We start from the raw sequence: 24,748 nt of genomic DNA, 5'->3' as shown, positions 1-24,748 counted from the left end.
GCATTCAATCTATAGATTGCTTTGGGTAATACAGACATTTTTAACAATATTAAATCTTCCAAATAATGAGAATGGAATAGCTTTCCATTTATTTGTATTATCTTCAATTTCTTTCATCAATGTCTTATAGGTTTTAGTGTACACAGCTTGCACGTTCTTTGTTAAACTTATTCCTGGGTATTTTATTCTTTTTGATGCAATCGTAAATGAGATTCCTTCCTTATCTTCTCCTCTGGATAATCTGTTGTTGGTGTGTAACAATGCGATGGATTTTTCTATTTTGATTTTGTACCTGAAAATTTATTGGTTCTAATAGTTTTGGGGGGAGTCTTCAGGGTTTTCTATATACAAAATATTATCCTCCACAAATACTGATAGTTTTACTTCTTCCTTTAGCATTTGGATGGCTTTTTAAAAAAATACTTTGGGGTTATTTGTTTTTGGTTATTTTGTTTTTTAAGAGAGGGAGGAAGGGAGAAAGGTGGGAGAAGGGGAAGAGGGAGACAGAGAACCTTAGGCAGGCTCCCTACCGAGCACTGAGCTTGATCCTAGGCTTGATCTCATGACCCTGAGATCATGACCTGAGATACAACCAAGAGTCAGACACTTAACCGACTGAGCTACCAAGTGCCCCTTAAATGTTAATTTAGAAATCTGAAGAATTTCAGACTCCTTTCAAAACAATTTGATACAAGGCTTCTCGACCAACAATAAAATGTTATACATGCATGTGTGTTTTGACCAAATATGTGAAAGAAGATCTCTGTTCCCAGGAAAGTTGATAAGCCACGACATCTTGGGCAAGTATACCAAGGCGGGGGCGGGGGGGGGGGGGGGGGAGGGTAGGGAAGAACTATTTCTCTTTTAACAATAACATGATCGATGTATCGATGCTCCTGGCTATCAAGTGCAAACAAGATGACCAAATTTGTTCCTGATGAAGGACCGCTATTCAAATAACCAATACACTACTCAGTAGCTAAATGTCTAATATATATAACTTTTTAAACAACAAAAGGATAAGACTGCTGGTAGAATTTTTCTTTTGCCACACTAAAAGAAAAAACGTAGTTTTACAAAGCTGTTAAAGATTTACTTTCTTAGAAAACATTGAAAAGTCTGTGTGTGTTTTTCTCATTAAAAAACCATTAGGTCATACAAACATGATTCTTAAAGATTACAAGTTACCTTTCAAGTCTTTCTTTAGTTTTCTGAGATCTTTTTGAAAATCTTCAAACTTCATCTGTGAGGCCTGAAAAAGGTCCTGGGGTTCTGGCAGTGGAAAAACGCACTGTTCTTTTCCAGCATCCTAATTAGCAAGAAACACACAATTTTAAAACGAACCAGCATTAATATAAATAAGAATGCAACAACAATGGCAATCGCGAAACAACAAATCCCACCCATCACTGAACAACAAAGAATAACAAAACTGAACTATACAGAAAAACGGTCTTACCTCATCAAAGTTTCGAAGATAATAGGAAACAATATATGACAAAAGGCTTCTGCTATTGTCCTAGGCAGAAAGACCAAAGTAAAAATACATTTTTTAAATCATGAAGTATACAGTGTCAAGTAAAATACTTTACAGTAAAACAATACATAAATGAGAACATTCGGAATAAAATGTGAAATTCTGTATTTCAAAGAACTCCAGCCCCTGCATCAAAGGAGTTTCGTGGCACAGAAGATCCTGTTTTTCCCAATGTTCTAATCTGAGCTCCAACGGGAAACACAGATGTTCAAGGGTGGAGCCTCCACTGTGAATACTTTATCGTTTTGCCCTCCTTGATCAGATAATTTGTTCATTAGTTGTCATGTTTTATTATTAAAAGGTATTAACTACATTTTAGCTGAAATGACCGAATATTGCCGGCATCACCATACCATTTCTGGACCAGCAGGTATCACTCCAACAGTAGGACTGATTGAAATGTGTTAGTTTAGAGATTAGGAAAAATCAAGTTAAGTATTATTTCAAGCAAGCAGAAGCTCTAAAAATGCAAATACATTTTACAAATTTCTATGTCAACCACTGAGATTGAGGAATTAATATCCTCAGAGCTACAAATAATGCAATGTATGTATTTCTACAGAAAAGGAAATGTAGGACTGTCCCTATACTAATAGTATTCAATGAATAGCTTTTCATCCCCTTTCTGGCATGCTTGGGGGAATTTTTAATGATTTCTCTTTTTTTGCATCACTTGAAATTAGTACTAGATAATTTGAATGTGGGAGAACAAATATACATTTTTTTTAAAAAACATTATGACACAAACTATATTCCCTGAAATGTTCAATCTTACCACTATTTTCCCTCTATCTGTAAAAAGCAATATCCCTTTATAATTTAATCTGACATGCTATGGTAATACACCTTTTAAAGACTTCCCTCGTGGTAATTTATAGTAATGATAATATAATAAATTATTATTATACCATGCAGTAATATATTACAATAATAAAATATTTATTAGAAAGAATATTTGCTTATGAATAATGTAAGCAACTTTTTTTTTCTCTTTCCTAACGTAAATCAATGAAATGGTTAACAGTACTTGAATTAGTTAACAAAACATTTATTAAATGCCTCCTGATAGGCATGCCAAGTAAAAATTCTGAGTGATCTAGCTCTGTCCATGCAGGTCTAGAAATAGTACTACAATGTAGACACATTTGTATTTGTTTTATAGAGAAAGAACCAAATCAGGAAGACTTTGCCTAGCTCTTATGAGAATGCAAGTGAAATTATAAAATAAAATCTTGCTTCCTGATTTTATCATGCCTTTTTATCTAAATTATTCCTTAGTTATTTAAATTTTAAAATTTAACTTACTGGGGGACTGAATAAGATGTATCAACCAATAAAAAAACAAATAATCCCTTATTCATATGTAATTAGAATTATCAGAATAGGTTTCTGATCCATTTTTATAAATTAAATATTATGTGATGCTATTTCTATTCCAGGGTTATTAGCAAATGTTACCTGTTTCAATCCAACAATCAGTTGTTCGGACTATTCAAGTGCTTAGAACAGAGCTTTTGCTTTTGAACCGATGTGATTTATCATGCTAACATAATGGAGGTTCCTGTGAAACTTGTTCCATACAAATATAATAGCATCTTTACAAATAGAACCAGAAAAATCAGAAAAACTACATGCTGCTGGTGTTCCAAGCCAGGATGATAACTTTATTCAATTTTGGAAAAGCAGTGTGGGAGATTTCACAGAATTCTGTGAAAGAACGGTAAACGAATGAGTACAGGTGTGAATGAATGAGCAAATGCGTTGTTGTCTAACACAAACAAACAAATGAAGTGTCTCTTTCTTATGTGGGAAATTACAGTTGACCCTTGAACATGGGTTTGAACTACATAGGTCCATTTACACACAGATATTTTTCAACAAATAAAGGACAGTACTGGAAATGTATTTTCTCTTCCTTATGACTTTCTTAACATTTTCTTTTCTCTAGATTACTTTATTGTAAGAATACTGTATATGTGACACATAACATAGGAAATAACTGTCAACTGACTAATGTTATTGGTGAGGCTTCCTATCAACAGTAGGTTATTAGTAGTTAAGTTTTGGGAGAGTCAAAAGCTACGTGTGGCTCTTCAACTGAGCAGGAGGTCAGTGCCGCTGCACCATTCCCGAGTCAACTATATTCATTATCTAGGAAGAACAATTCTAGTATTTCCATTTCTATGAGTCAGTCATTTACTTAGATTTATTATTTTTAAAAATGACCATAATTGCCTTTATTACATGGTTCTGTGTGGACATTCTTTTATCAGAGAAACAGAATTCTATCACTTTTTAAGTTCATGATCTCAGATATTAACCCTAACCATCATGGTTGTTTCCTTAATATTATATTTTTACTGACACTCTCATAATCTCTTCGATGTTAATTTTAAACAAATACAAGTATAGAAGTAGGATCAAAAATTAATTAGTCCTGCAAAAAGACCTGGACATTCCCACATATACCAGTGTGAAGGGGAAGACGATATGTAGAAAAGCTTCTTTTACATTTTACTTACACTCTACTTTCACCCATCTTTGTTTCATTTTTAAAACACAAGCCTGCTGGCCTCCATTACTTAACACAGAAGAGAAGAGGAACACTGTCTGATTTATGAAAAATAATTAGTCCTCAGACTCCCAAAGGATAAATATATGGTAATAATAGGGTGAAAAATAATAATTTTTATTTTAAAAGTCCTCTACTCGATTATTCATTAGACACAGGATTCAGAATTTTTCACTTTAGGTAACATTATTCACAAAACCATAAACATAAGATGGCCATATACTTTTTCCTAGCCCAGAACATAAAGACTTTGGAACATAAAGAAACATTTATTACAATAGGCTTAAAGTCAAACTTATTACTAAATAAAACATCTAATCATCAATTTGCCTACATTCGTTCATACAAAATACTTACGCTGCTTTTGACATCTTTCAGCTTTGGAAGAATGTCTAATCCGAAGCCATCCGCCTGTCCTCGAGTCTTATTCCCACCGTTCATGTAGTTGCCAAAAGCAAGAACCAAACCCAGGATCTGCATAACCCCTGGGCCATTTTTTAATGTCTGTAAAACAGAATAAAGAACATTTTCTCTCTCAAAGTCTTCTTTGGATTATCTTAAGTCAGTGGCATATTCTCATATTATACTAATCATCTTGGGTCACGTTCAAACTGTATCGTTGCTTGTCATTAGGATATTTTAAGAGCCGTGTTTCCAAAGTTAACTTTAAGCTATACCACCTACAAGCATTCAGGTACACATTTGTAAACTAAGAGATATCATTCTAGGCTATTTCTGGGATACAACTGCGTAGAAAACAACTAAGGCTATAATATGAGAATGACTACAAGATACTGTCATTGCCTTCGCCCTAACTGGACCCACCTCTGGTGCTAGAGAAATATTTGGCATCTGTTGTGGGAAACCAAAACACAGTGATAAAGATTAATTTCCAAATTTAGACTTATCCCCGACAAGTTCACACTCAACTTCTTCCAAAACACAAAGCTTAGCTGGAATTTGCATGTCTTCTTTCCCCTGAAACGTGTCTTTGATAACATCTTGTTAGCTTTCAAAATCACTGACCACAACCAGAACGAATGGTACTATTGATTTTTGACAAATTGCTCTAAATGGTAATATCGGTAACTTCTGCCAGGCATTTACTCTTTGTTTTCAGAAGAATATTTATCTCCTGTTGAGTCCTACAGCTGTTCCTAGATTATCTGGGGAGAATCATTAACAATTTGTTGAAGGCCCTTTCCAAAACTGAGGGAAAGTAAATAAAATGCCTTCAAATCACATCCAATCCAAAGTCTGATGCAGGAGAGGACTACAGGAAGTGACGAGTTTGTTTTGGCAAGAGCAGAAGGGACAGAAGGGATAGAAGGGACAGAAGCCACAGAGGCAGGAGCATGACAAGTGCCCTCCTGTAACAGGGCCCCTTGGTGGTAGGAGCCTCTCATTCTCTTCGATCTTGAAACCAGTCGTGGCATGTTCTCTTCCGTGGAACTGCTCTCCTGCAAGTGTACTCGTACTTAGAGTACATCAAAGAAAATGTTTTCGAAAATATGAACCTGACCGGACACAACGAAACGTCAGAACTCAATCGTCAGCATTCTGCGGCCCAGAACCCACCTCACACAATTTCTGCAGCAACTCCAGTTTGCGACGAATTGAGCAAATGCTTTCTGAAAACGTGGACTGGAACAGAATACAAAAGACTCGCTCTGAGAAGTTGGGGATTAAGGACAGTTCATAAAGGAACCTAAGGAAATAAAGCCAAGTGAAGAGGAAAAATATAATTCATATAAAGAGATGCTTATCCTCCTATCATTCAGAACAATTACGCCGGGAGACCACCGCGCTTCTGAACGGACAGGGGCCGCCTGGAGTCCGGCCGCCTTCTGCAAGGCCCTGAGCGTGCTTACTGTTCCGGTTTGTCCAGAGACTTGGCGCTCTCCTTGTCTTTGCAGGACCGGCCGTGCTTCTCAATTTTTTCCAGTTCATCTGACTGTGCTCTCTGGAAAAAAAAATAATGCCAAGCGGTTATCCAAAATCTGATGAAATAAATCCTGTAGATTATGATAATCTTAATCCAGCAAAACTCTCTATATTTTCATATTTCTTAGCATCTGTTTGCCATAAAGCTTGACTTCATTCATGAAGGCATTTTAAAGTGTAAATACGTTTAATGCAAACCAGAGCACCTCGAAATCTTCCAAATAATGTTACTGGAAATTAGTGATCTGCAGAACATTTATTTATTCAAGCACACTTTAAAACAAGACGGTTTTCCTCTCTGGCTTTTTGGCTGTTGGTAATATGCTTTAGAATACAAGAATTTCATTTTAAAAATGGTATGCCTGGGGCGCCTGGGTGGCTCAGTGGGTTAAGCCGCTGCCTTCAGCTCAGGTCATGATCTCAGGGTCCTGGGATCAAGTCCCACATCGGGCTCTCTGCTCAGCAGGGAGCCTGCTTCCCTCTCTCTCTCTCTCTGCCTGCCTCTCTGTCTACTTGTGATCTCTGTCAAATAAATAAATAAAAATCTTTAATAAAAAAAAAATTTAAAAATGGTATGCCTTACTTAGAAATCAATCAAGTTAAATTTGGAAGTAATGTGACCCTAATGTTATAAGATTTTTAAAGCAAAATAAGTACTTATATAACTAATACAATCATTGTTTATGACTTTTCTTTTTCTTAGGGGAAAAATACAATTGAATTATTTAGTCCTAGGACAAAAATAAAAGGTTTTGATTCTTCTGCTGAATTTTCTTTTTGACACAAAAATGGCTTCAGGCGTCTTTTCTTCCAAAGTATCTTCTTTTACCCTTCATCCTAAATTTCTTTCTTTGTAGGAGAGTTTCTTCTGCATTTTCAATATATGGGAGAAGATTTTATAGACATTGAGAAACACAAATCTATTCTTTATGAAAATTTGGATGCTTTTTATGTGTACTCTTGTCTTTATTTTATAACTCAGGAAGATGTTTCAAAATAGCCAAACACAATAATTTCTACGCATTAAGAAGTGGGAGTAGACTACCATACCTTGAGTTTGAGTCTAATCCTCAGAACTTAAATTCCCTTCACATTATTTTTTGTTTAAACATTAAAGCAATTTTGCTAAGAACTACTGTATAAGATAAAACATGACAGCCATTTATAGAAACTAAAGATTTCATCTGAAAAATAGCTATGTAATGTTTTTTATTCACTGATTATTTTGAAATGCAGGTTTTCAGGTGACAGGATTGACTAACAAAGACTAGTTCCAAAGCTGCTTTTTTGTTTGAAGACAGACAGGTCCACACCAAGATGCACCACATAAAGGCTTCCAGTCCCTATAATCTCTCTATTCTTTTAAAAGGAGGGGTGTCTAGATGTCTCAGTGGGTTAAGCCTCTGCCTTTGGCTCAGGTTGTAATCTCAGAATCCTGGGATGGAGCCCTGCATCGGGCGCTCTGCTCAGCAGGGAGCCTGCTTCCCTTCCTCTCTCTCTGCCTGCCTCTCTGCCTACTTGTGATCTCTATCTGTCAAATAAATAAATAAAATCTTAAAAAAAAAAAAAAGAAGGAATGAGAAGTACTACTACAGCAGAAATTAGTCTGCTATCTTCAAGCCCAACCACATTCAATACTCAAACCTCAACAGGGGGCACAAATCCACCTTGCTACAATCTAATGTAGTCATTATGTTTGTTGGTTTAGTTTTTGTTTTTTGAACTTGACATAGACTCAACCTACATGACTAGAAGCTGACTCCATGGGCTCCATAAATTTCCCTGGGTCTTAAATAAACACACACAAAATCTCAAGAAACAATGACAAGAGAAATAAAGATGGCTAAGGTAAATCATAATAATAATTGAATACACAAGAGAAAGATAAAACTCCCCAATGTCTTGAGGACAAAGGGACTTTCTTGCAATACTAGAGAGTTATTTTCCAAATTATTCAGTACGCATAAATCATTAATTGCACAGTTCTTTATACTTGTGCTCTATTAAACCATTTCTGCTGACTTTAGAAAGAAAGCTGCCCTGGGTTGACAGGGCTGCTTTATGGATGAAAAAGAGAACAAAATGCCATTCGATGCCTTAGGGACCTGGGCCCCCGGGCTCTCTAAACAATAGAAATTGATCAGAGGCCAAACAGGAGTTGAAGGCAAGGCTTTACTTGGGCTTCTCCAGAAGCACAAAGGAGATAACACAAAAGGAAAATCTTCCTCAGACTGAGTCCAGGAGGAGAGGGGGTCAGGGAGTTTTTTAAATTAACCTAGCTGGGAAAAAAGGGGCCATCTGAGCATACAGGGGCGGGACTTATGAACACCTGAGCACCTGAAGGTCATGCTTCTTCATATCCTGCATCTCTAACACACATGTTAAATCTCCACCCTGGGCATGATTTTTAGTATTATAATGAAGAGAAAAGTTGTGAAAGGTTCATGCGGGGGTCCATCTGGGCACAGACTGGTTTGGTCTGGTCTTTACCAGTCTATGGCAAGCATCCCCTGTCCATAGTCTTGCAAGATGTGGTAATCAAGAGGCACAGACTTTGAGCTCCCTCCCCCAGCCTCCCCCCACTTATGGAGGCAGCCAAGGAGCACTGGAGGGGACTGGAGTCCAGTCCCTAGTTTGTCTCATATCCCTGATCCATAAGCCCCCTTCTTCTTCCAAATACTTGCATATGTATTTTTATGGCATTAAAAATAAAATCAATATTGGGGGCACCTGGGTGGCTCAGTAGGTTAAGCATCCGACTCTTGATTTCTGCTCAGGTCATGATCTCAGGGTCATGGGATCGAGCCCTGCGATGGGCTCCCCACTCAGCAGGGAGTCTGATTGAGATTCTGTCTTTCCCTCTCCTTCCACACTTCCCCCTGGCTTGTGCTCTCTAATAAAGAAATCTTAAAAAATAAAATAAAATCAATTTTTAAAAAATCACTATCCACGTTATCAAAAGTCTTTAAATACAATGAACCTACCAAGCTTATGGTGGTAGACATAAAATTTTCAAAAACTCTTACTTCAGAGTTTGACTTTTATTGTTGGCAACAAACATCAACTGTTTTCCTTGAAGGGACCACTTACTCAGCTCTTTTTCAAGAAAACGTCTACTGAATGCCAGTGTATTAATAACCCCAGTTTGCCAGTCAGATTTTCAAAGAGAAATGATATCCAATGAAAAAGGGCTACCTTAATTCATGACAAGTGCTTTTTATAGCAAAGTAACTACTGTACTTTGCCAGGCAGCAGAAACACCTTATGAAAGAGATATACTCAAGAGTTGAGGTTTAATAAATGTAATAATTTTCACTGTTCACGAGGTGCCTGGGTGGCTCAGTCATTAAGCCATGTGCCTTCAGTTGAAGTCATGATCCCAGGCTCCTAGGATCAAGCCCCGCTTCGGGCTCCCTGCACGAGGGGAAGCCTGCTTTCCCTCTCCCACTCCCCATTTGTGTTCCTGCTCTCGCTGTCTCAGTCAAATAAATAAAATCTTAAAAAATAATAATAATAATTTTCACTGTTCATTAATGACACTCTTAAATAAATGTGGCTTTTTTTCCCCCTGCAACTGAAGAATTAGAATGACCAGTACGTGTGGTGCCACTGCCTTGACTGAGGGGGCAGTGCCAGAATGCCTGCCCTTCACTCCTACTGAACCATCAGTGCAAACATTACACTGTCAAGAAAGCCAGTAACAGCTTAGTGCTGTTATGAAATTCATTTTTAACGTGCAGACCTCCTTGCAAAGAAGTACAGAACCCCTGGGTACCCATGGAGCCAACTCTGGGAACTGACATTTGGTGAAAACTTCCTACCCAACTGATGATTAAATTATCTTCAACATACACCATATTCAAACACCTCCAGTGACAAAAATTCACTGTCATCTTAAACTGATCGCTATATCGTTAAAAACACCATCCCAAAACAAAATAAGACAAACAAACCAACGAGCTTCTTTATATGAAACAAAAATATTTCCTCTACTTTCAGACACTGGCCCTTGGTCTACTCTCTGGGGTCAATGGCAAGTTCCTTTCAAATATTTGGGAAAAGTAAAATTTTCCTCTTTTGTCTTCTGTGCTAAGCACTTTGGTTCTTTTCATTTTATATGGGATGAATGTGAGCCTATCACAATCACAGGTCCTGCGTGAGTAAGTTCCTGATGGCTTAGAAATGAGGCACACATAACAGTGTCACGTCCCTCCCCCACTATAGTCTGCAGCTCAACTCCATCATTCTAGAAAGGCTGTGCTGTTAGTGTCAGCTGAAATGGAGGACAATATCTAGAGGAGCCCCAAACCCTCTCAAGTTATCAGTTGTCTAAAACCTTTGAATTATTTTTCATGTTTACAGGCTTATTCTCTTTCTCCTATTCTGTATTTATGAAATTGATTATTTTGGACTCAAGCCTAACAACACATTTGGGTTTTTTTTCTATAAACAGTCAATGATTCTAAGATTTTATAGCTTGAGATCCTAATTCTGTTATTCTTTGAGTTAGGGTAACATGACAGAGCTTCAAAAAGAAGAGGAGATAAGACCTGTGTTTTGAGGAATACGCTGGTTCTAGATAGATGGAGAGCTAATCTCATTGACTGGCTTCTAAATTTGCTCTGCTTCTTATAACCCCCATCACTGTTGAAGACACAGGCATCCACCGGATAACTCAGACTGTCACACCAGATCTTCTACCTGGAATACGCATCATTCACTTCGGGCTGCTGCTCTTGGCTTGGCTTATGAATGACTTCCTCTGGAAAGCCTGCCTCAACTGCCTGGCTCTCCATTATAATCATTCTCTTTCCAAAATGATAACACAGAAACTTACATTTGCTTTGTCTTACGCTGTGCTTACCACAGCATCTTATTGTTGATAAAAATATATGCTTGCGTGTTCTACTGATTGGAATGTCTTGAGAAGGGCCATGTCTCAGGTATCTCTACGGTCCTAGTAACCAGTATGGCTTATCGTATATAGTGAATAGTAAATAATTTTTTTTAAACACTGAAAAACTGTATCAGTAATTGAATATGACAAAAGAAGTCCTCCGAGTCATGAAGAAGAGACAGGACAAAGAGAAGGGAGAATGACTGAACAATATAAGAAGTATTGAGGACATAATGATATGCAGATGATTTCAACTGTTTATCATCATGCCAAGAGTATATTGATGGTACCTATGAGGTCGTTTGAACTCCAAAATAGATACTATGCATGTGTGAGACAGAATTAGTCATTTCAAATGCTAGTACAAAATAGGTAAATAAAAATAATAAGAAAGCTATGCCTGACAAAAGTACATATGAATTCACTCATCATCAATACCACTGACTTGTGTCCCTATCATTCAGCTCACATAGAGATACTATGTGTGTATAGGTACAAGAAGCAGGACTAAAAAATGGGTTTTTAAGCAATGTTAATCAACTTGGCAAGATTCTGCTATTCATTAATATACCATGACCAACCGTTTCTTGCCCATCATCTTGGCTTGCTCCTTGCAAAGCATGAGAGATCAAGCAAAACTCAGTTATTTTTCTACCTGCTATATCTACATAGTATTGCTCTTAAGAGCAATCACATAATTTATGTCAAACTAGTGGTTATCAATTTGTACTAGAATTTGTAGCAGAGGTCACCTGGATAATTTTGGTTTTGTTTGGCTTCAAAGTAAATTTAGTGTCAAGTGTTCTTCTCTGCTCTACTAGTACGAGGTAATAATCAAGGTCAGATTTTAAAACTTGAATTTTAGGGACTCATTCATTCATTCATTTAAAGGCCCAGTATTTACCAGCATTATACCAGACATGAGGGATAAAAAGATACGTAAGTTAGGCTTCAGATTCAAGCAAAATCCTAAAACATAATGGACCAAGTAGCTCATGACACCGCTCTTATTTGTGTAACACTTCTGTAGTGATCTTCCACCACTGCTTTTTAAAACTACATACGACTCCCCTATATGAAGAGGCTGCTGCTGATCTCCCTACCATACCAGTGCAGATTTGTTGAAATAAGTTCATTCTTCATTATGGCCAAATACAATGGGCAACACAGTAACACATGTACACATCAACTAATAACATCAGGGAATTTCAAGCTCCAGATATTCACATCACAATCTTTCCCTCTCCCAGTCCTACTCACTTCCATGATTAAATCAGTTCAGTCTCCTTCTTTACTAGATATCCCTTCCTGTACCCACCCCAGTTACTTGCAGATGTACACCAGAGTATCTTTTTCTCAAGATCTACTGTGTTTGCCTGTAAATGAAATGGACTTCAGTTTCTGCCAAGCTGGATGTTTCCACCAGTTACCAAAGATTCATCACACTTAAAACCCAGGGACACTCTTCACCTAACCACTGGCCAACACGAACACAGAGTCCGGGCTGTTGTCACTGATTTCAGCATATATTTTGAACTCCACAACCCTTGGTCCTGACAACTCCTTAAACTGAATCTCGCAACTCCTAGGAAGAAGTGTTACTTCTACAGAGAGGAAGGGATTGGGGAGCAAGGGGTGGAGAGGGAAGGAAGAACACTGAGATCAACTGGTATGCATTGCCACTGCCTGAGTCTATTAACAGTGTTAAGCAAATGTTTCTCAAACAGTGTTCCAAAGAACACAAAGAACAACACTTTTATTCAACATAGTACTAGAAGTCCTAGCATCAGCAATCAGACAAGAAAAAGAAAGGAAATGTATTCAGACTGGCAAAGAAGAAATCAAACTCTCTCTCTCCACAGATGGCATGATACTTTAAGTGGAAAACCCCGAGTATACTCAGGGTTGTATACTACATCCATTTTTAAGACTCATATGCTAAATACTCTTAGAAGTTATATTATTGAAAAAAAAAAAACTATTCAACAGCAATCCTCATACTTGATAACAAAAATGCATGTGTGCAAGAGACAGACAGAGAAGATGACAGTAACACTCCCAAACAACCAGTGTTCTAAGTGGAAACACTGCCCCTGGCCAAACTTCAGCAGTCCCTTTACCCAATGTCTTTTATTTATCTATTTTTTTGCTCATTAAAACTCTTCAGAGTGTAGGGATAGCAGGAACATTCCTCAATATCATAAAAACCATCTACGAAAAGCCACAGCATATATAATTCTTAAAAAAGAGAGAAGCTCTCAGCTTTTCCCTCAAGGTCAAAAACATGACAATGATGCACACTCTCACCACTTTAATTCAACACAGTCCTAGAGGTACTAGAAGTCCTAGAAGTCCTAGAAGTCCTAGCATCAGCAATCAGACAAGAAAAAGAAAGGAAAATTTTCAAACTGGCGAAGAAGAAGCCAAACTCTCTCTTGTTGCAGGTGACAGGATACTTTATGCGGAAAACCCACAAGACTCCACCTCCAAACTACTAGAACTCATAGAGCCATTCCACAACGTGGCAGGATATAAAACCAATGCACAGGAATCAGTTGCTTTTCTATACACTAAAAATGTAACTACAGAAAGAGAAATTTAAAGAATTGAATCCATTTACAATAGCACCCAAAACCATAAGATACGTCGGAATGAACCTAACCAAAGAGGTAAATGATCTATACTCTAGAAACTACAGAACATTTATGAAAGAAATTGAGGAAGACACAAAAAGATGGAAAAACATTCTATGCTTATGGATTGGCAGAATAAACCTTGTTAAAATGTCTATGCTCCTAGGGCAATCTACACTTTCAATACCATGCCTATTAAAATACCACTGGCATTTTTCAAAGAGCTGGAATAAGCAATCCTAAAATTTGTATGGAACCACAAAAGACTCCAAATCAGCAAGGGAATGTTGAAAAAGAAAAACAAAGCTAGGGGCATCATGTTGCTTGGCTTCATGCTATATTACAAAGCTGTGATCACCAAGACAGCATGGTACTGGCACAAAAACAGACACATAGATCAATGGAACAGAACAGAGAGCACAGAAATGGACCCTCAACTCTATGATCAACTAATCTTTGACAAAGCAGGAAAAAATATCCAATGACAGAAAGACAGTCTCTTCAATAAATGGTGCTGGGAAAATTGGACAGCTACATACAGAAAAATGAAACTCGACCATTTTTTTATGCTACACACAAAGATAAACTCTAAATGGATGAAAGACCTCAATGTGAGACAGGAATCCATCAGAATCCTAGAGGACAACATAGGCAATAACCTCTTGGGCATCAGCCACAGCAACTTCTTTCAAAACACGTCTCCAAAGGCAAAGGAAACAAAAGCTTTTAGGACTTCATCAAGATAAAAAGCTTCTACACAGCAAAGGAAACAGTCAACAAAACAGAGAGGCAACCTACAGAATGGGAGAAGATATTCGTAAATGACACTACAGATAAAGCGCTGGTATCCAAGATCTATAAAGAACTTCTCAAACTCAACACCCAAGAAACAAATAATCCAGTCAAAAGATGGGCAGAAGACATGAACAGACATTTCTCCAAAGAAGACATATGAATGGCTAACAGACACATGAAGAAATGTTCATCATCATTAGCCATCAGGGAAATTCAAATCGAAACCACACTGAGATATCACCTTGCACCAGTTAGAATGGCAAAAATTAACAAGGCAGGAAACAAAAAATGTTGGAGAGGATGTGGAGAAAAGGGAACTCACTTACACTGTTGGTGGGAATGCAAGCTAGTACAGCCACTCTGGAAAACAGTATGGAGTTTCCTCAAGATGTTAAAAACAGAGCTACGACCTATGACCCAGTGATTGCGCTACTAGGTATTTCCCCCAAAGATGCAGACATAGTAAAAAGAAGGGGCACACGCACCCCAATGTTCATAGCAGCAATGTCCACAATAGCCAAGCTGTGGAAGGAGCCAAGATGCCCTTCAACAGACGAATGGATAAAGAAGATGTGGTCCATAATTACAATGGAATATTACACAGCCATCAGAAAGGATGAATACCTAGTTTCTTTCAATATTCACAATAAAACTAATCTTTTTTAAAATGTATTTTTATTTGTTTAGTTAACATATAATGTATTATTTGTTTCAGGGGTACGTGTCTGTGATTATTCTTTAAATCTTTCTCTTTTTCTTTAACATCATCACCCCTGTCACTTTTATGTTTATTAGGTGATTTTGCCTCCCAATATTGTTCCCTTTGATTATAATCTTCTTTTCCTAGACATCCTCCCATACTTCTGCTGGACCCTCCACTTCAGGGACTGCATCCACTATCCAAACACTAATGGCAACCATCTTTAGCCCATGTTTCTCTTTATATCCAGAAAGACAAATTACTTTCTCAGTGTTTTAACCTGGATACCTCAGAAGCAACCCAGACAAAAAAAAGTCTAAAAATAAACTCATGTATACTGCCCCCAAACACTCAGTAATCCTGATTCCAGTAAACTGGGAATCCAGTCACCAGTCAGAAAGCTGGGCATCATGCTGGATGTCTGTCTGTAATTCACTTCCACATCCTTTGACTCACCAAGGCCTATCTCCACTTCCAATGCTATCATCTTTGTCTAGACGGCTGCCACCTCTCAGCTCAGCTACTCTGATACCCTACCTGGTGTCTCTGTTATCACCCCTGGCTCTAACATATGTCCCACACAGCACTCAATTTTTGTGAAGATGCTCAGCAGAATACGTACACTCTACTTCAAATCTGTTATTCTTAGAATAATACCACAGACCTGAAGGTTTCTACAAAGCCCACATGGCTCAGCACCCTCTCACCCCACCTTGCTCTACAGCCCATCTCATGCCATACTCCCACGTACTGCATACATTCTGTTCTCTATGGTTGTCCTTCAGTTCCTTAAATAGATCACACTTCCTCTTTCATATGTGCTTCCCCTGTGCCTAAAACATAGCCCATGCTTCTCATCTTCCACAGTACCCAACACTTCCCTGGTTCAGCTCCAAACTCTCTGCTTTGGGGATGTCTTTCTTAACCTCCTCAATAACAATGAATCTTCCCGCTAACTCATCCTCACTGTAGAAATGCACTTTACTTCATAGCACTTCTCACAATTATAAATGAATATTTAAAGCCTAGCTCCATATTAGAAAGAAAGCTCCAGGAGCACAAGGATAATGTCCATTTTTGTCCATCACTGTGAGACAGCACATGCCTGCAATAAACCAGACATTTAGTGATTATCTGATGAAGTAATAATAAATGAATGAATGGAGTCTTTAAATATATAAATTCCTCCAAATTCCCTCATTTATTCCTATCATCCTATCTCTTCATTCAGTCTCGGTTTTTTCTTTGGCGTCTCTCCTTTCTGCAACAGAAACAACAGCCCCCCAGGAGCTGAAGTGGTGGGTCCACTACCAGTGACTGCCTTTGGAGAAGCAGAGGTCGAGGTATTTGGGAACACCAATGATAACAGCCAGGAAGCCGGTCTACGATGGATGGTGGTAGAAGGAAGAGTATGCCCAGTCTCCAAAGAATGAAGTTGTCTTTCCTTTATATCTGTGCTGTTAGTCCAGCAGCAGCAGCATCCTTACCCTTTCTACATAATTTACCTATCCAGTTCTCCCTGTTTACCAGCCCCCTCCCCTTAGTCAGGTCCATGTTCAAATTTATCTGGGAAAAAAAAAAATCCTCTTTTTCTTTTTCCTATCTAAATCTCAAGCTTATTTCTTCCTTGACCAAACACACCCCTGAATCCCTCCACAACCCTCTATCTCTTCCCCATTCCAACACAGTACCTTGAAGACATACTGACTTCTTTCCTCATCTTTTGTTTGCTTTTTGAATCCCTGCGAACAAGCTTCAGCTATTATTTAAATCTCTCCCACTAAACTCAACAAGGACCTTCTCGGAGTCCCAATCCACGTTTTGTCTGCAGATAAAACAAGAACTGCTATTTATCAAGTACTTAATATTTGTCAGGCAAATCCTCCAAGTGTTTTACTTGCATAATCTAATATAATCCTTACAGTGCCCTAGAGATAGGCATCACCATTGTCAATGCATCATCAACAGTGTCAAAAATCCCCGTTTTTATAATGAGAAAGTGGAGTCTTTAAAATCTCAACTAGTAAGTGCAGATGCCAAGATCCAAAGATAGAGTGGTTCATCCATCATCTCCTGATGTCAATGGCCCTACATTTCTTCAGAAAGCTCTACTGAGCCCCAGGCTACCTACTGAGGGGTCCCACATCTTTAAAAAAATCAACATGAGGACCAAGATGAAGTCATTACACTGCTAAGAGTCCTTGTGCAACTAAAAATCCTAATTCCACAACAAACAGAGGGTTTCAAGAATGGGAGGCAGTCCAGGTGGGCAGATCCCTCACAACTCAAAGAATGACATGAGCTCCCTAGGTTTTCTCTTCCATCCATTCAGCCTGGATGGGGTATTAGAGAAGCCAGGAACCTGGAACTGCCAGCAGACACAGGTTAACAAACAGGTTTTAGAAAAACCCATTTCTAGGAAACACAATCTAGCAAAACAGAATACTTTTCTCTTCAGAGTCCTATGCTAGCCAAACACCAAAGGAAAAACTGGCCCTTCATGGAATCAGTGTTTGCAACTAGAGAACTGATCTTCCACCCAATGTGTCGGCAATACGGTGAAGCTCCTTGGTGGGAGGCGATGCTATTTAGCAATCTGCCTCCTCCCCCGACCTCCTCCTATCCTGGTGTCTAGGGGGCCCAGAGGGCAGCTGAATTTCCATTCCCCCACCCAGCAGGAATGAGGTAGAACAAAGTGGTTAAAGGCGGTATTAGTGAGCATCACAATCTAACTAGAAAATGGGCAAAAGACACAAACAGATATTTCACTGAAGAGAATACACAGAAGAAAAATAACCTCATGAAAAGATGTTCACCATTAGTTTTCATTGGGAAAATGCACATGGAAATCACAATGAAATATCACTACACACCTATTAGAACAGCTAGAATGAGCAAATAGTGACTTGTACCAAGCCAGGATGTAGCAAAACTGGATCTTTTCTATATGGCTGCTGGGAATATAAAATGGAACAGCCATTCTGTAAAACAGCTGAGCAGTTTATAAAAACTAAACATATACTTAACATACAAAACTGTATTGCACTCCTGGGCATTTATTACAAATTAAAGAAACTCAAATCTACACAGAAAACAATTTAACGTACATGAATGTTCATAACAGTTTTATTTGTAATTGACAAAAACTCAAAACAATCTAAATATCCTTCAAAGAATGAAACACATTGGTACATTCATTCCATGGAATGTATGGTTCCTCAGAAAAGGAAAAATGAGCTTTTGATACACTCACCACTTAGGTGGATCTTAAGGGAATTATGAGGAGTGAAAAAAGCTAATATGAAAAGGTTCTATATCATTCGATTTCATTTATGTAACATTCACAAAATGACGAAACTTCAGAGATGGAAAACAGATTAGAAATGGGAAAAGGGAAGCTGGAGAGTATAACTGCAAAGGGATGACATCAGAGATCTTTGAAGAGGTAGAACAATTCTACATCCTGATTACAGTGATGGCTATAAGAATCAACATACAATAACATATAATAATCAACATACAACAACATGCACAGGACTATGTCCATATACATGTGTGCACATGCAAACACACAAATACACACACACACACACACACACACACACAGGAGTGTATATGAAACCAGTAAAATCCAAAAAATGTCTATGAATCATATCAATGTCAACTTCCAGGTTTGAACACCGTAATCTGACTTTAAGTTGTTACATTGGGAAAAACTAGGTGAAGGCTATATAGGACCCATATGTATTTTTTGCTATGTCCTCTGCAACTATAATTACTTCAAAATGAAATCTTAAAAACTCAACATGACCCATTGATGAACTGTTCCTTTATGTTCTTAAGTCTGTACATCCTTCAGGTACCCTAATGTTGGCTTATGACCATCCTCTCAAACACCCAAGAAGGAAGCCTAGTTCTAATCCTTCCCTCCCCCTTCCAGTTAGGCAACATGTCCTATTTCTTTCATCCCTGAAGACTCAGAAACAATGTTTCCCTCTTCAATCTCGCTGCCTCCCCAGAGCCATGGGACCACATCCATGCCTGTCAGTTTTAACACCTGTCCCAACTCGAGCTCTAACTCCCCTATTGTACCACTTTCCAATAACACAGAATTCCTTATCCCAAATACATTATGGTTTTCCACATCTAAGCCTTTGATCAAATTGCTCCATCTGCTGAGAACCTCTCGTCTCTACTCTCAAGCATATTGCCAGCCAACATTTAAGAACAACCCCAAACACCATCACCCCACTCTAACGATTATCCCAGCTCCCTCAACAGTAAATAACTGTTGCCTCTTTAGCAACTATCCCGCTCTTTCCACAAAATTATAGCCTCTAATTATTCTGTTTCATATTTAGCATCAACCGTCTGATCTAACAACCATCCGATGGTTAGGTTCTCTCATTTTATTTCAATTATGGAATGGACTGAGGACTTCTCGGGAATTGTAAGGGGAAATGCTTCTGCATTATTAAATGACCACTTAAAATATACTTTCGTACATTACATACTCAACAGTTTATGGGTGGTCTATAGACTATTGGTTGACTTAAACTTTCTCTAATCTTGAACACCAGCTTTTTAAGAGATACACTTTCTATAGTTAACAGACACATATTACTGCCCCCCACCCCAGATCTTTCTTTCTCAGGTACAATAAACAACTGGGATGTCTTTAAATACCAAGGGCTGAGGGCAATTTGCAAAATGGTTGCCATATACACAGAGCAATCTAAAGTTGTATGTCTAAGGGCTGAATGGCTCATCAGAGACCTGAAAACCTTGAACACTTAACCATATATTGGCAAGTATGCAAGTAAACAAATTCTGAGCCAAATACACAAGAAATGCCATCTGGAATCATTAAACTTCCTAAATAATCATAGCGAAGGGAAATATGATAAGAATTTTATTAAGAGAATTGACTATCCCCTTAATAAATTTGTTGTCCAGTTAAATTTTAGTTGTCGCAATCATGGGAACAAGGAGGGAAGGCTGATGACCTTTCAAGCTACTATGTCAGAACCATCAAAAGTTATTCCTGTCATGCATAATTTCAAGTCATGATCCAGCTTTAACATTAACCAAGGCTCTTAGTAGGTACTTAAAACAATCAATGTTTGCTACCACTGAAAGCTTTCTACTTAATATGACCATACACAGGCCAAACCTGAAAGTCTTCTACATAAACTACAATATTCCTACTCACAAGTACATTCCTGTAACATCAGTAGATTAAAGAGATTTAAAGAAGGTATAGTGAACATTCATGGCATTCGGTTGGAGAAGTGTACCATGTTGCTAGCCAGCTGCACCTGCCTGCGTACCCTCACGGAAAAATACTGGGAAGTGCTTAGTGTGTGTGTCAGAAGAGACTGTCCCCTCAGGAGAGCTGAGTAGTTATTATAGAGTGAATGTGCAAAAAATGCTTTCTCTACTCTCCCAAGCTGAGAGGCTTGTTAATGTTCTCAAAGAGAGAAACATGAGGCAGGTCATAGAATGGGATTTATATAAAAAAACAATGGCTGGGTGGATAGACAGGTTTACCGAAAAACACTCAATGCCGAAGAGGACCCATGCAGTTCAAACCCATGTTGTTCAACTATAATCTATCTAAGAAAACTTGGCAAGGCTAGTGTTACAATTCACATTAGCAGTTATTTACAAAAATAAATAAACTTTTTGTAGTGTTTACTGTGTGCGAAGGCAATGCAATACTAAGGGGGAGAAGCAGACAGAGAGCTGTCACGCTATGGGAGAGTATGGGAGTAGAGATCACCAGTGCATGGTATGGAATATATAGGCCAGTGCCCCGCAGAGGATAGCTGGTTGCTGTAAGTCTGTAATAGGGAGGAATGCCTAAGGAAGGAAGAAGAGCTGAAGATTCGGAAACGTTCACGAGAAGATGGTAGTAGGAATTTGCTATCTGAAAGGACAGTTCTTTCCTTTCTGTTCTAGTGGAAGGACCAGGGAGCTCTGACAAATGGACAGGCCAGGTGGCAGGAAAGCAAGCAACTTAGCTGCAAATAATAAGTAGCCATGAACTCTACAAACCAAGAGTGAACGGGAAAATATTAAATGTTCTCCGATGAGTCAACATTTTAATATCACCAATCAAGTTAAAACCTCATATTAAAATGAGGTGAAAATGTACATGAACGATCCCGCATTGTTTCTTTCCGCAGCAGCGGTGTTCAGCATTTTAACTCTCATTTTCCAAGGAGTTCACTGGAGATGGTTACTTCATCAGAAGAAACATAGCTATCAAAAACTCAATAATGTTATGATTTGGCAGGCGTTATCACATGTTAGAAGAACAAAAAAGAAATGTAATTTCTGGTTTTTATTAAGTCTACAATCTGTAAGTGATTCAAGATCTAAAGCTTTTCCTTTTTAATTCTGAAATTCACCTTAAGCACATTTTTACTTGAAAATGAGCATACTTGCAGGAATTCCATGAACCAACTCAATAAAACAATGAAATATGAGAGTATTGTTTTAAAATAGCTATGTGAAGAAAGCCAATACTCCTCCCACATTTGTTTGAAGAAACTAATGATTAAATGTTGCTTAAAACATGAATCAGTTAAATACCTCTAGGAAGCTATGGGAACACAGACGGTTAATCCAATTCATTTTCATTAATGTAATAGGGTATACACTTATGAGGACGCTGTATCATGTGACATGTGCTATATCCTTCTTCCAGATTAAAGTTTATGGTATGTCAACTACTACCCTAAGTAAAGATTACTAAAACTATAAAGTATGCCTGTGAAATCCAATCCTGAGAAGTGTAAAGTTAAACCTCTAATTCTTTCTACCCTACTTGCTTTTTTCCCCTCTCCTTCTAATTGGATTAGAACTGTTTAATTACAAAGAGGTGTGGGATTTTTTTTTTTCTCTTCCTATATTTTTTATGTTTTTTCTTCATCTGAACTTCTAATAGGATTCACTTCAGGGTTTGGCTTGGTTTTAATATTTAACAGTTAACATTTCTTAAATAGGAGATAAAGGAAAAACTGAACCACTATCTGGGGAAAAACAATTCAATTGATAGTTACACATGGTCATTTTGACAGACACATTTTTGGCTTGATATTAATCATTCAAAACACTCAAGAAAAAATAAGGACTCCACCCTAACTACTCTCCACCGCTTTTCCACGGCCCATCACTTCCCACCTACCTGCAAATTCACCTGGCCACGTAAGGAGGATATATTAAGAATTGGGAGCAATAGATATTTTTAACCAACTGTAAACATTATATACTGTTTATGAAGGAACTTTACTCTCTGAACTCAAGGATAGTCACGAACCCCAAATAAACTATAAAGATTTTTGTTTTAAAAAACTCAGTAGGATGTACTGTATTTAGTAACTATGTGGTTTCACTAGGTTTTAATTCCTCCGTAAACAGGAATCGGGCCCTCAGGATTGTGGTTTTTGAAATTAGGGTGTGTTTAGATTTGGAGACTGCCCAAAATTCATTCACATCTCGAAGAGAAAGCTGACTGCCAAACATATGCAATGAGGGGAGGAAAAAAAAGATTACATTCTAAATAAGGTTTGTATAACAAATACTTCCATCTGTTTCACAGAGATCAAATAGAACTACTTTAAAACAGTCCGATGACATTTAAGCATCTGGCAAAAAGAAAGCGTGTATTTATGGGAAAGGATTCAGGTTAGCTATGTTTTTTGTCCTCAAGGATAAGTAGTGGAATGGTAAATACGATTATTCCTCATATTGAATAATAAAAAATTGAGTTTATATATTATTTTTTATACATAATAAAATTTAAATGTCTCCTCAAATTTCACTAAAAGGTATTAAGGAAAAATTAAGACTCTATCCAGGTATCTTTCAAACACTGTTTCGGATCGGAGATTAATAATTACAGTTATTAACACCATGAAGTCTGAAAGATTTCCAAGGAGAACTCAAGCCAAGTACAGGCATGAACATATCACTTTTTCCTTCTGGAAACACCTTCATATGAGCAAGGCTCAGGTCATACGCAGGGACGAGTCGCCAAAAAAAAAAAAAAAAAAAAAAAAAAAGCAAACCTCCCCCGAGCCTCAACCCTCCCTACCATGCCAGTTATTGCCTCTCAGCCCTCAATTTAGCACATGAACCCATTCCGGGATAATGGACGGAGCTTTCAGAATGTCCTAACACGATGTTAACCTCTGCCGGTAGGAAGCCCTGGAGGGAAACTGCAGGCGGAAGGGGGCTCCTCTTCCTGATTCTAGCACACAAGCCTTTGCCTTCCATCCTCCTGCTGCACAGGTAATCAGCGGTAGAGGTGTGTGAGGACACCTGGGTGCCCTCTGCCCAAAGTGTGGCAGCACACCAGAGTGTAGAACCTCGCGCAACCAAGGGCAGGTGACCTCTTCACGCCTGATGAGGACAGCGCGCTCTGTATGCCCTCGCACCAGCCATGGCTCACCTGTGACCTGAGATCTGTTTCTTGGGCTCTCAGCACAGACACTGTATGCTCTGGTTTCATGCCCTCTCAGCACCCTGACTCCTGCATGTCTGCTGACCAGCTGTCTCCTGCTCGCCCGGACTGGGGAGCAGCTATGATGCAGGCAGAACAGCAGGCTGCACCCATACATTCTCCAGGGAGAGCTGCACCCCAGCCTTAGGGAGAGAGCTCCCCTCTCAAGGTTTTCCTTCCTTGGGCACTCTCCCTCCACCCTAGGATAACACCTAGAGTGGTCTTGACATTCCTGGGCTCTCGTTAATCATTCATCATAATAAACCTCCATATACACTACGCCATGGTTTCTATTTGTTGACCGGACCCAGACTGAGGGACCATCCCACACCTACCTTCCAGCCTGAGATTGCTGGACAGGATACCCACAGACCCCCTTGTACGAGTGACTGGACAACTCAAACCTAACAGGACCAAAATGGAATTCTTATTTCCCTCTCCTTAACCAAAGCACTTCCACATATCAGCTAATGGCAACCCTATCGTTTCTATTGCCTGGGCCAGATTTCTTGAAATCACCCTTGAGTCCTCTTTCTCATAGTCTGTATCCAAATCATCAGCAAATTCTATTCATTTATTCCTCAAAATATTTCCAGAATCTGACCACTCTTCACCCACTCCACTACTTCTACTATGGTACAAGTCATTATCGTCTCTTACCTCCTAATAGTCTCTGACATTTCATCTTGTCTCCCCATAATCTTTTCTTCAGTAGTCAAAATTTCCTTCTACAATGTGAATCCTCTGATTAAAACTCTGGGTGTATTAAATTCCCATGTTGGGGTGCCTGGGTGGCTCAGTCGTTAACCATCTGCCTTCGGCTCAGGTCATGATCCCAGGGTCCTGGGATCAAGACCCACATCAGGCTCCCTGCTTGGCAGGAACCCTGCTTCTCCCTCTCTCACTCCCCCTGCTTGTGTTCGCTCTCTCACTGTCTCTCTCTCCATCAAAAAATAAAATCTTTTTTTTTTTTTTAAAGATTTTATTTATTTATTTGACAGAGAGAGATCACAAGTAGGCAGAGAGGCAGGCAGAGAGAGAGAGGAGGAAGCAGGCTCCCTGCCGAGCAGAGATCCTGATGCGGGACTCAATCCCAGGACCCTGAGATCATGACCTGAGCCAAAGGCAGAGGCTTAACCCACTGAGCCACCCAGGTGCCCA

At 38.7% G+C, this 24,748-nt stretch overlaps 1 protein-coding gene across 1 annotated transcript in view; it reads right to left on the bottom strand.

Annotated features, from left to right (window-relative positions):
* Nucleotides 1–24,748, bottom strand: part of LOC111150900 (formin 2) — a 357,894-nt gene that overhangs the window by 128,616 nt on the left and 204,530 nt on the right. The window contains 5 exon segments of the mRNA XM_022508586.1: nucleotides 1,189–1,309; nucleotides 1,460–1,519; nucleotides 4,467–4,613; nucleotides 5,688–5,817; nucleotides 5,981–6,072. Coding sequence (XP_022364294.1) covers nucleotides 1,189–1,309; nucleotides 1,460–1,519; nucleotides 4,467–4,613; nucleotides 5,688–5,817; nucleotides 5,981–6,072 — 550 coding nt within the window.

Source organism: Enhydra lutris, unplaced genomic scaffold (assembly GCF_002288905.1).
Source record: "Enhydra lutris kenyoni isolate GAN:26980312 unplaced genomic scaffold, ASM228890v2 scaffoldscaffold24, whole genome shotgun sequence".
In the NCBI taxonomy this organism is placed as follows: Eukaryota; Metazoa; Chordata; class Mammalia; order Carnivora; family Mustelidae; genus Enhydra; species Enhydra lutris.
The sequence above is the reverse complement of the archived record's forward strand: the minus strand, read 5'-3'. Positions and strand labels throughout refer to the sequence as shown.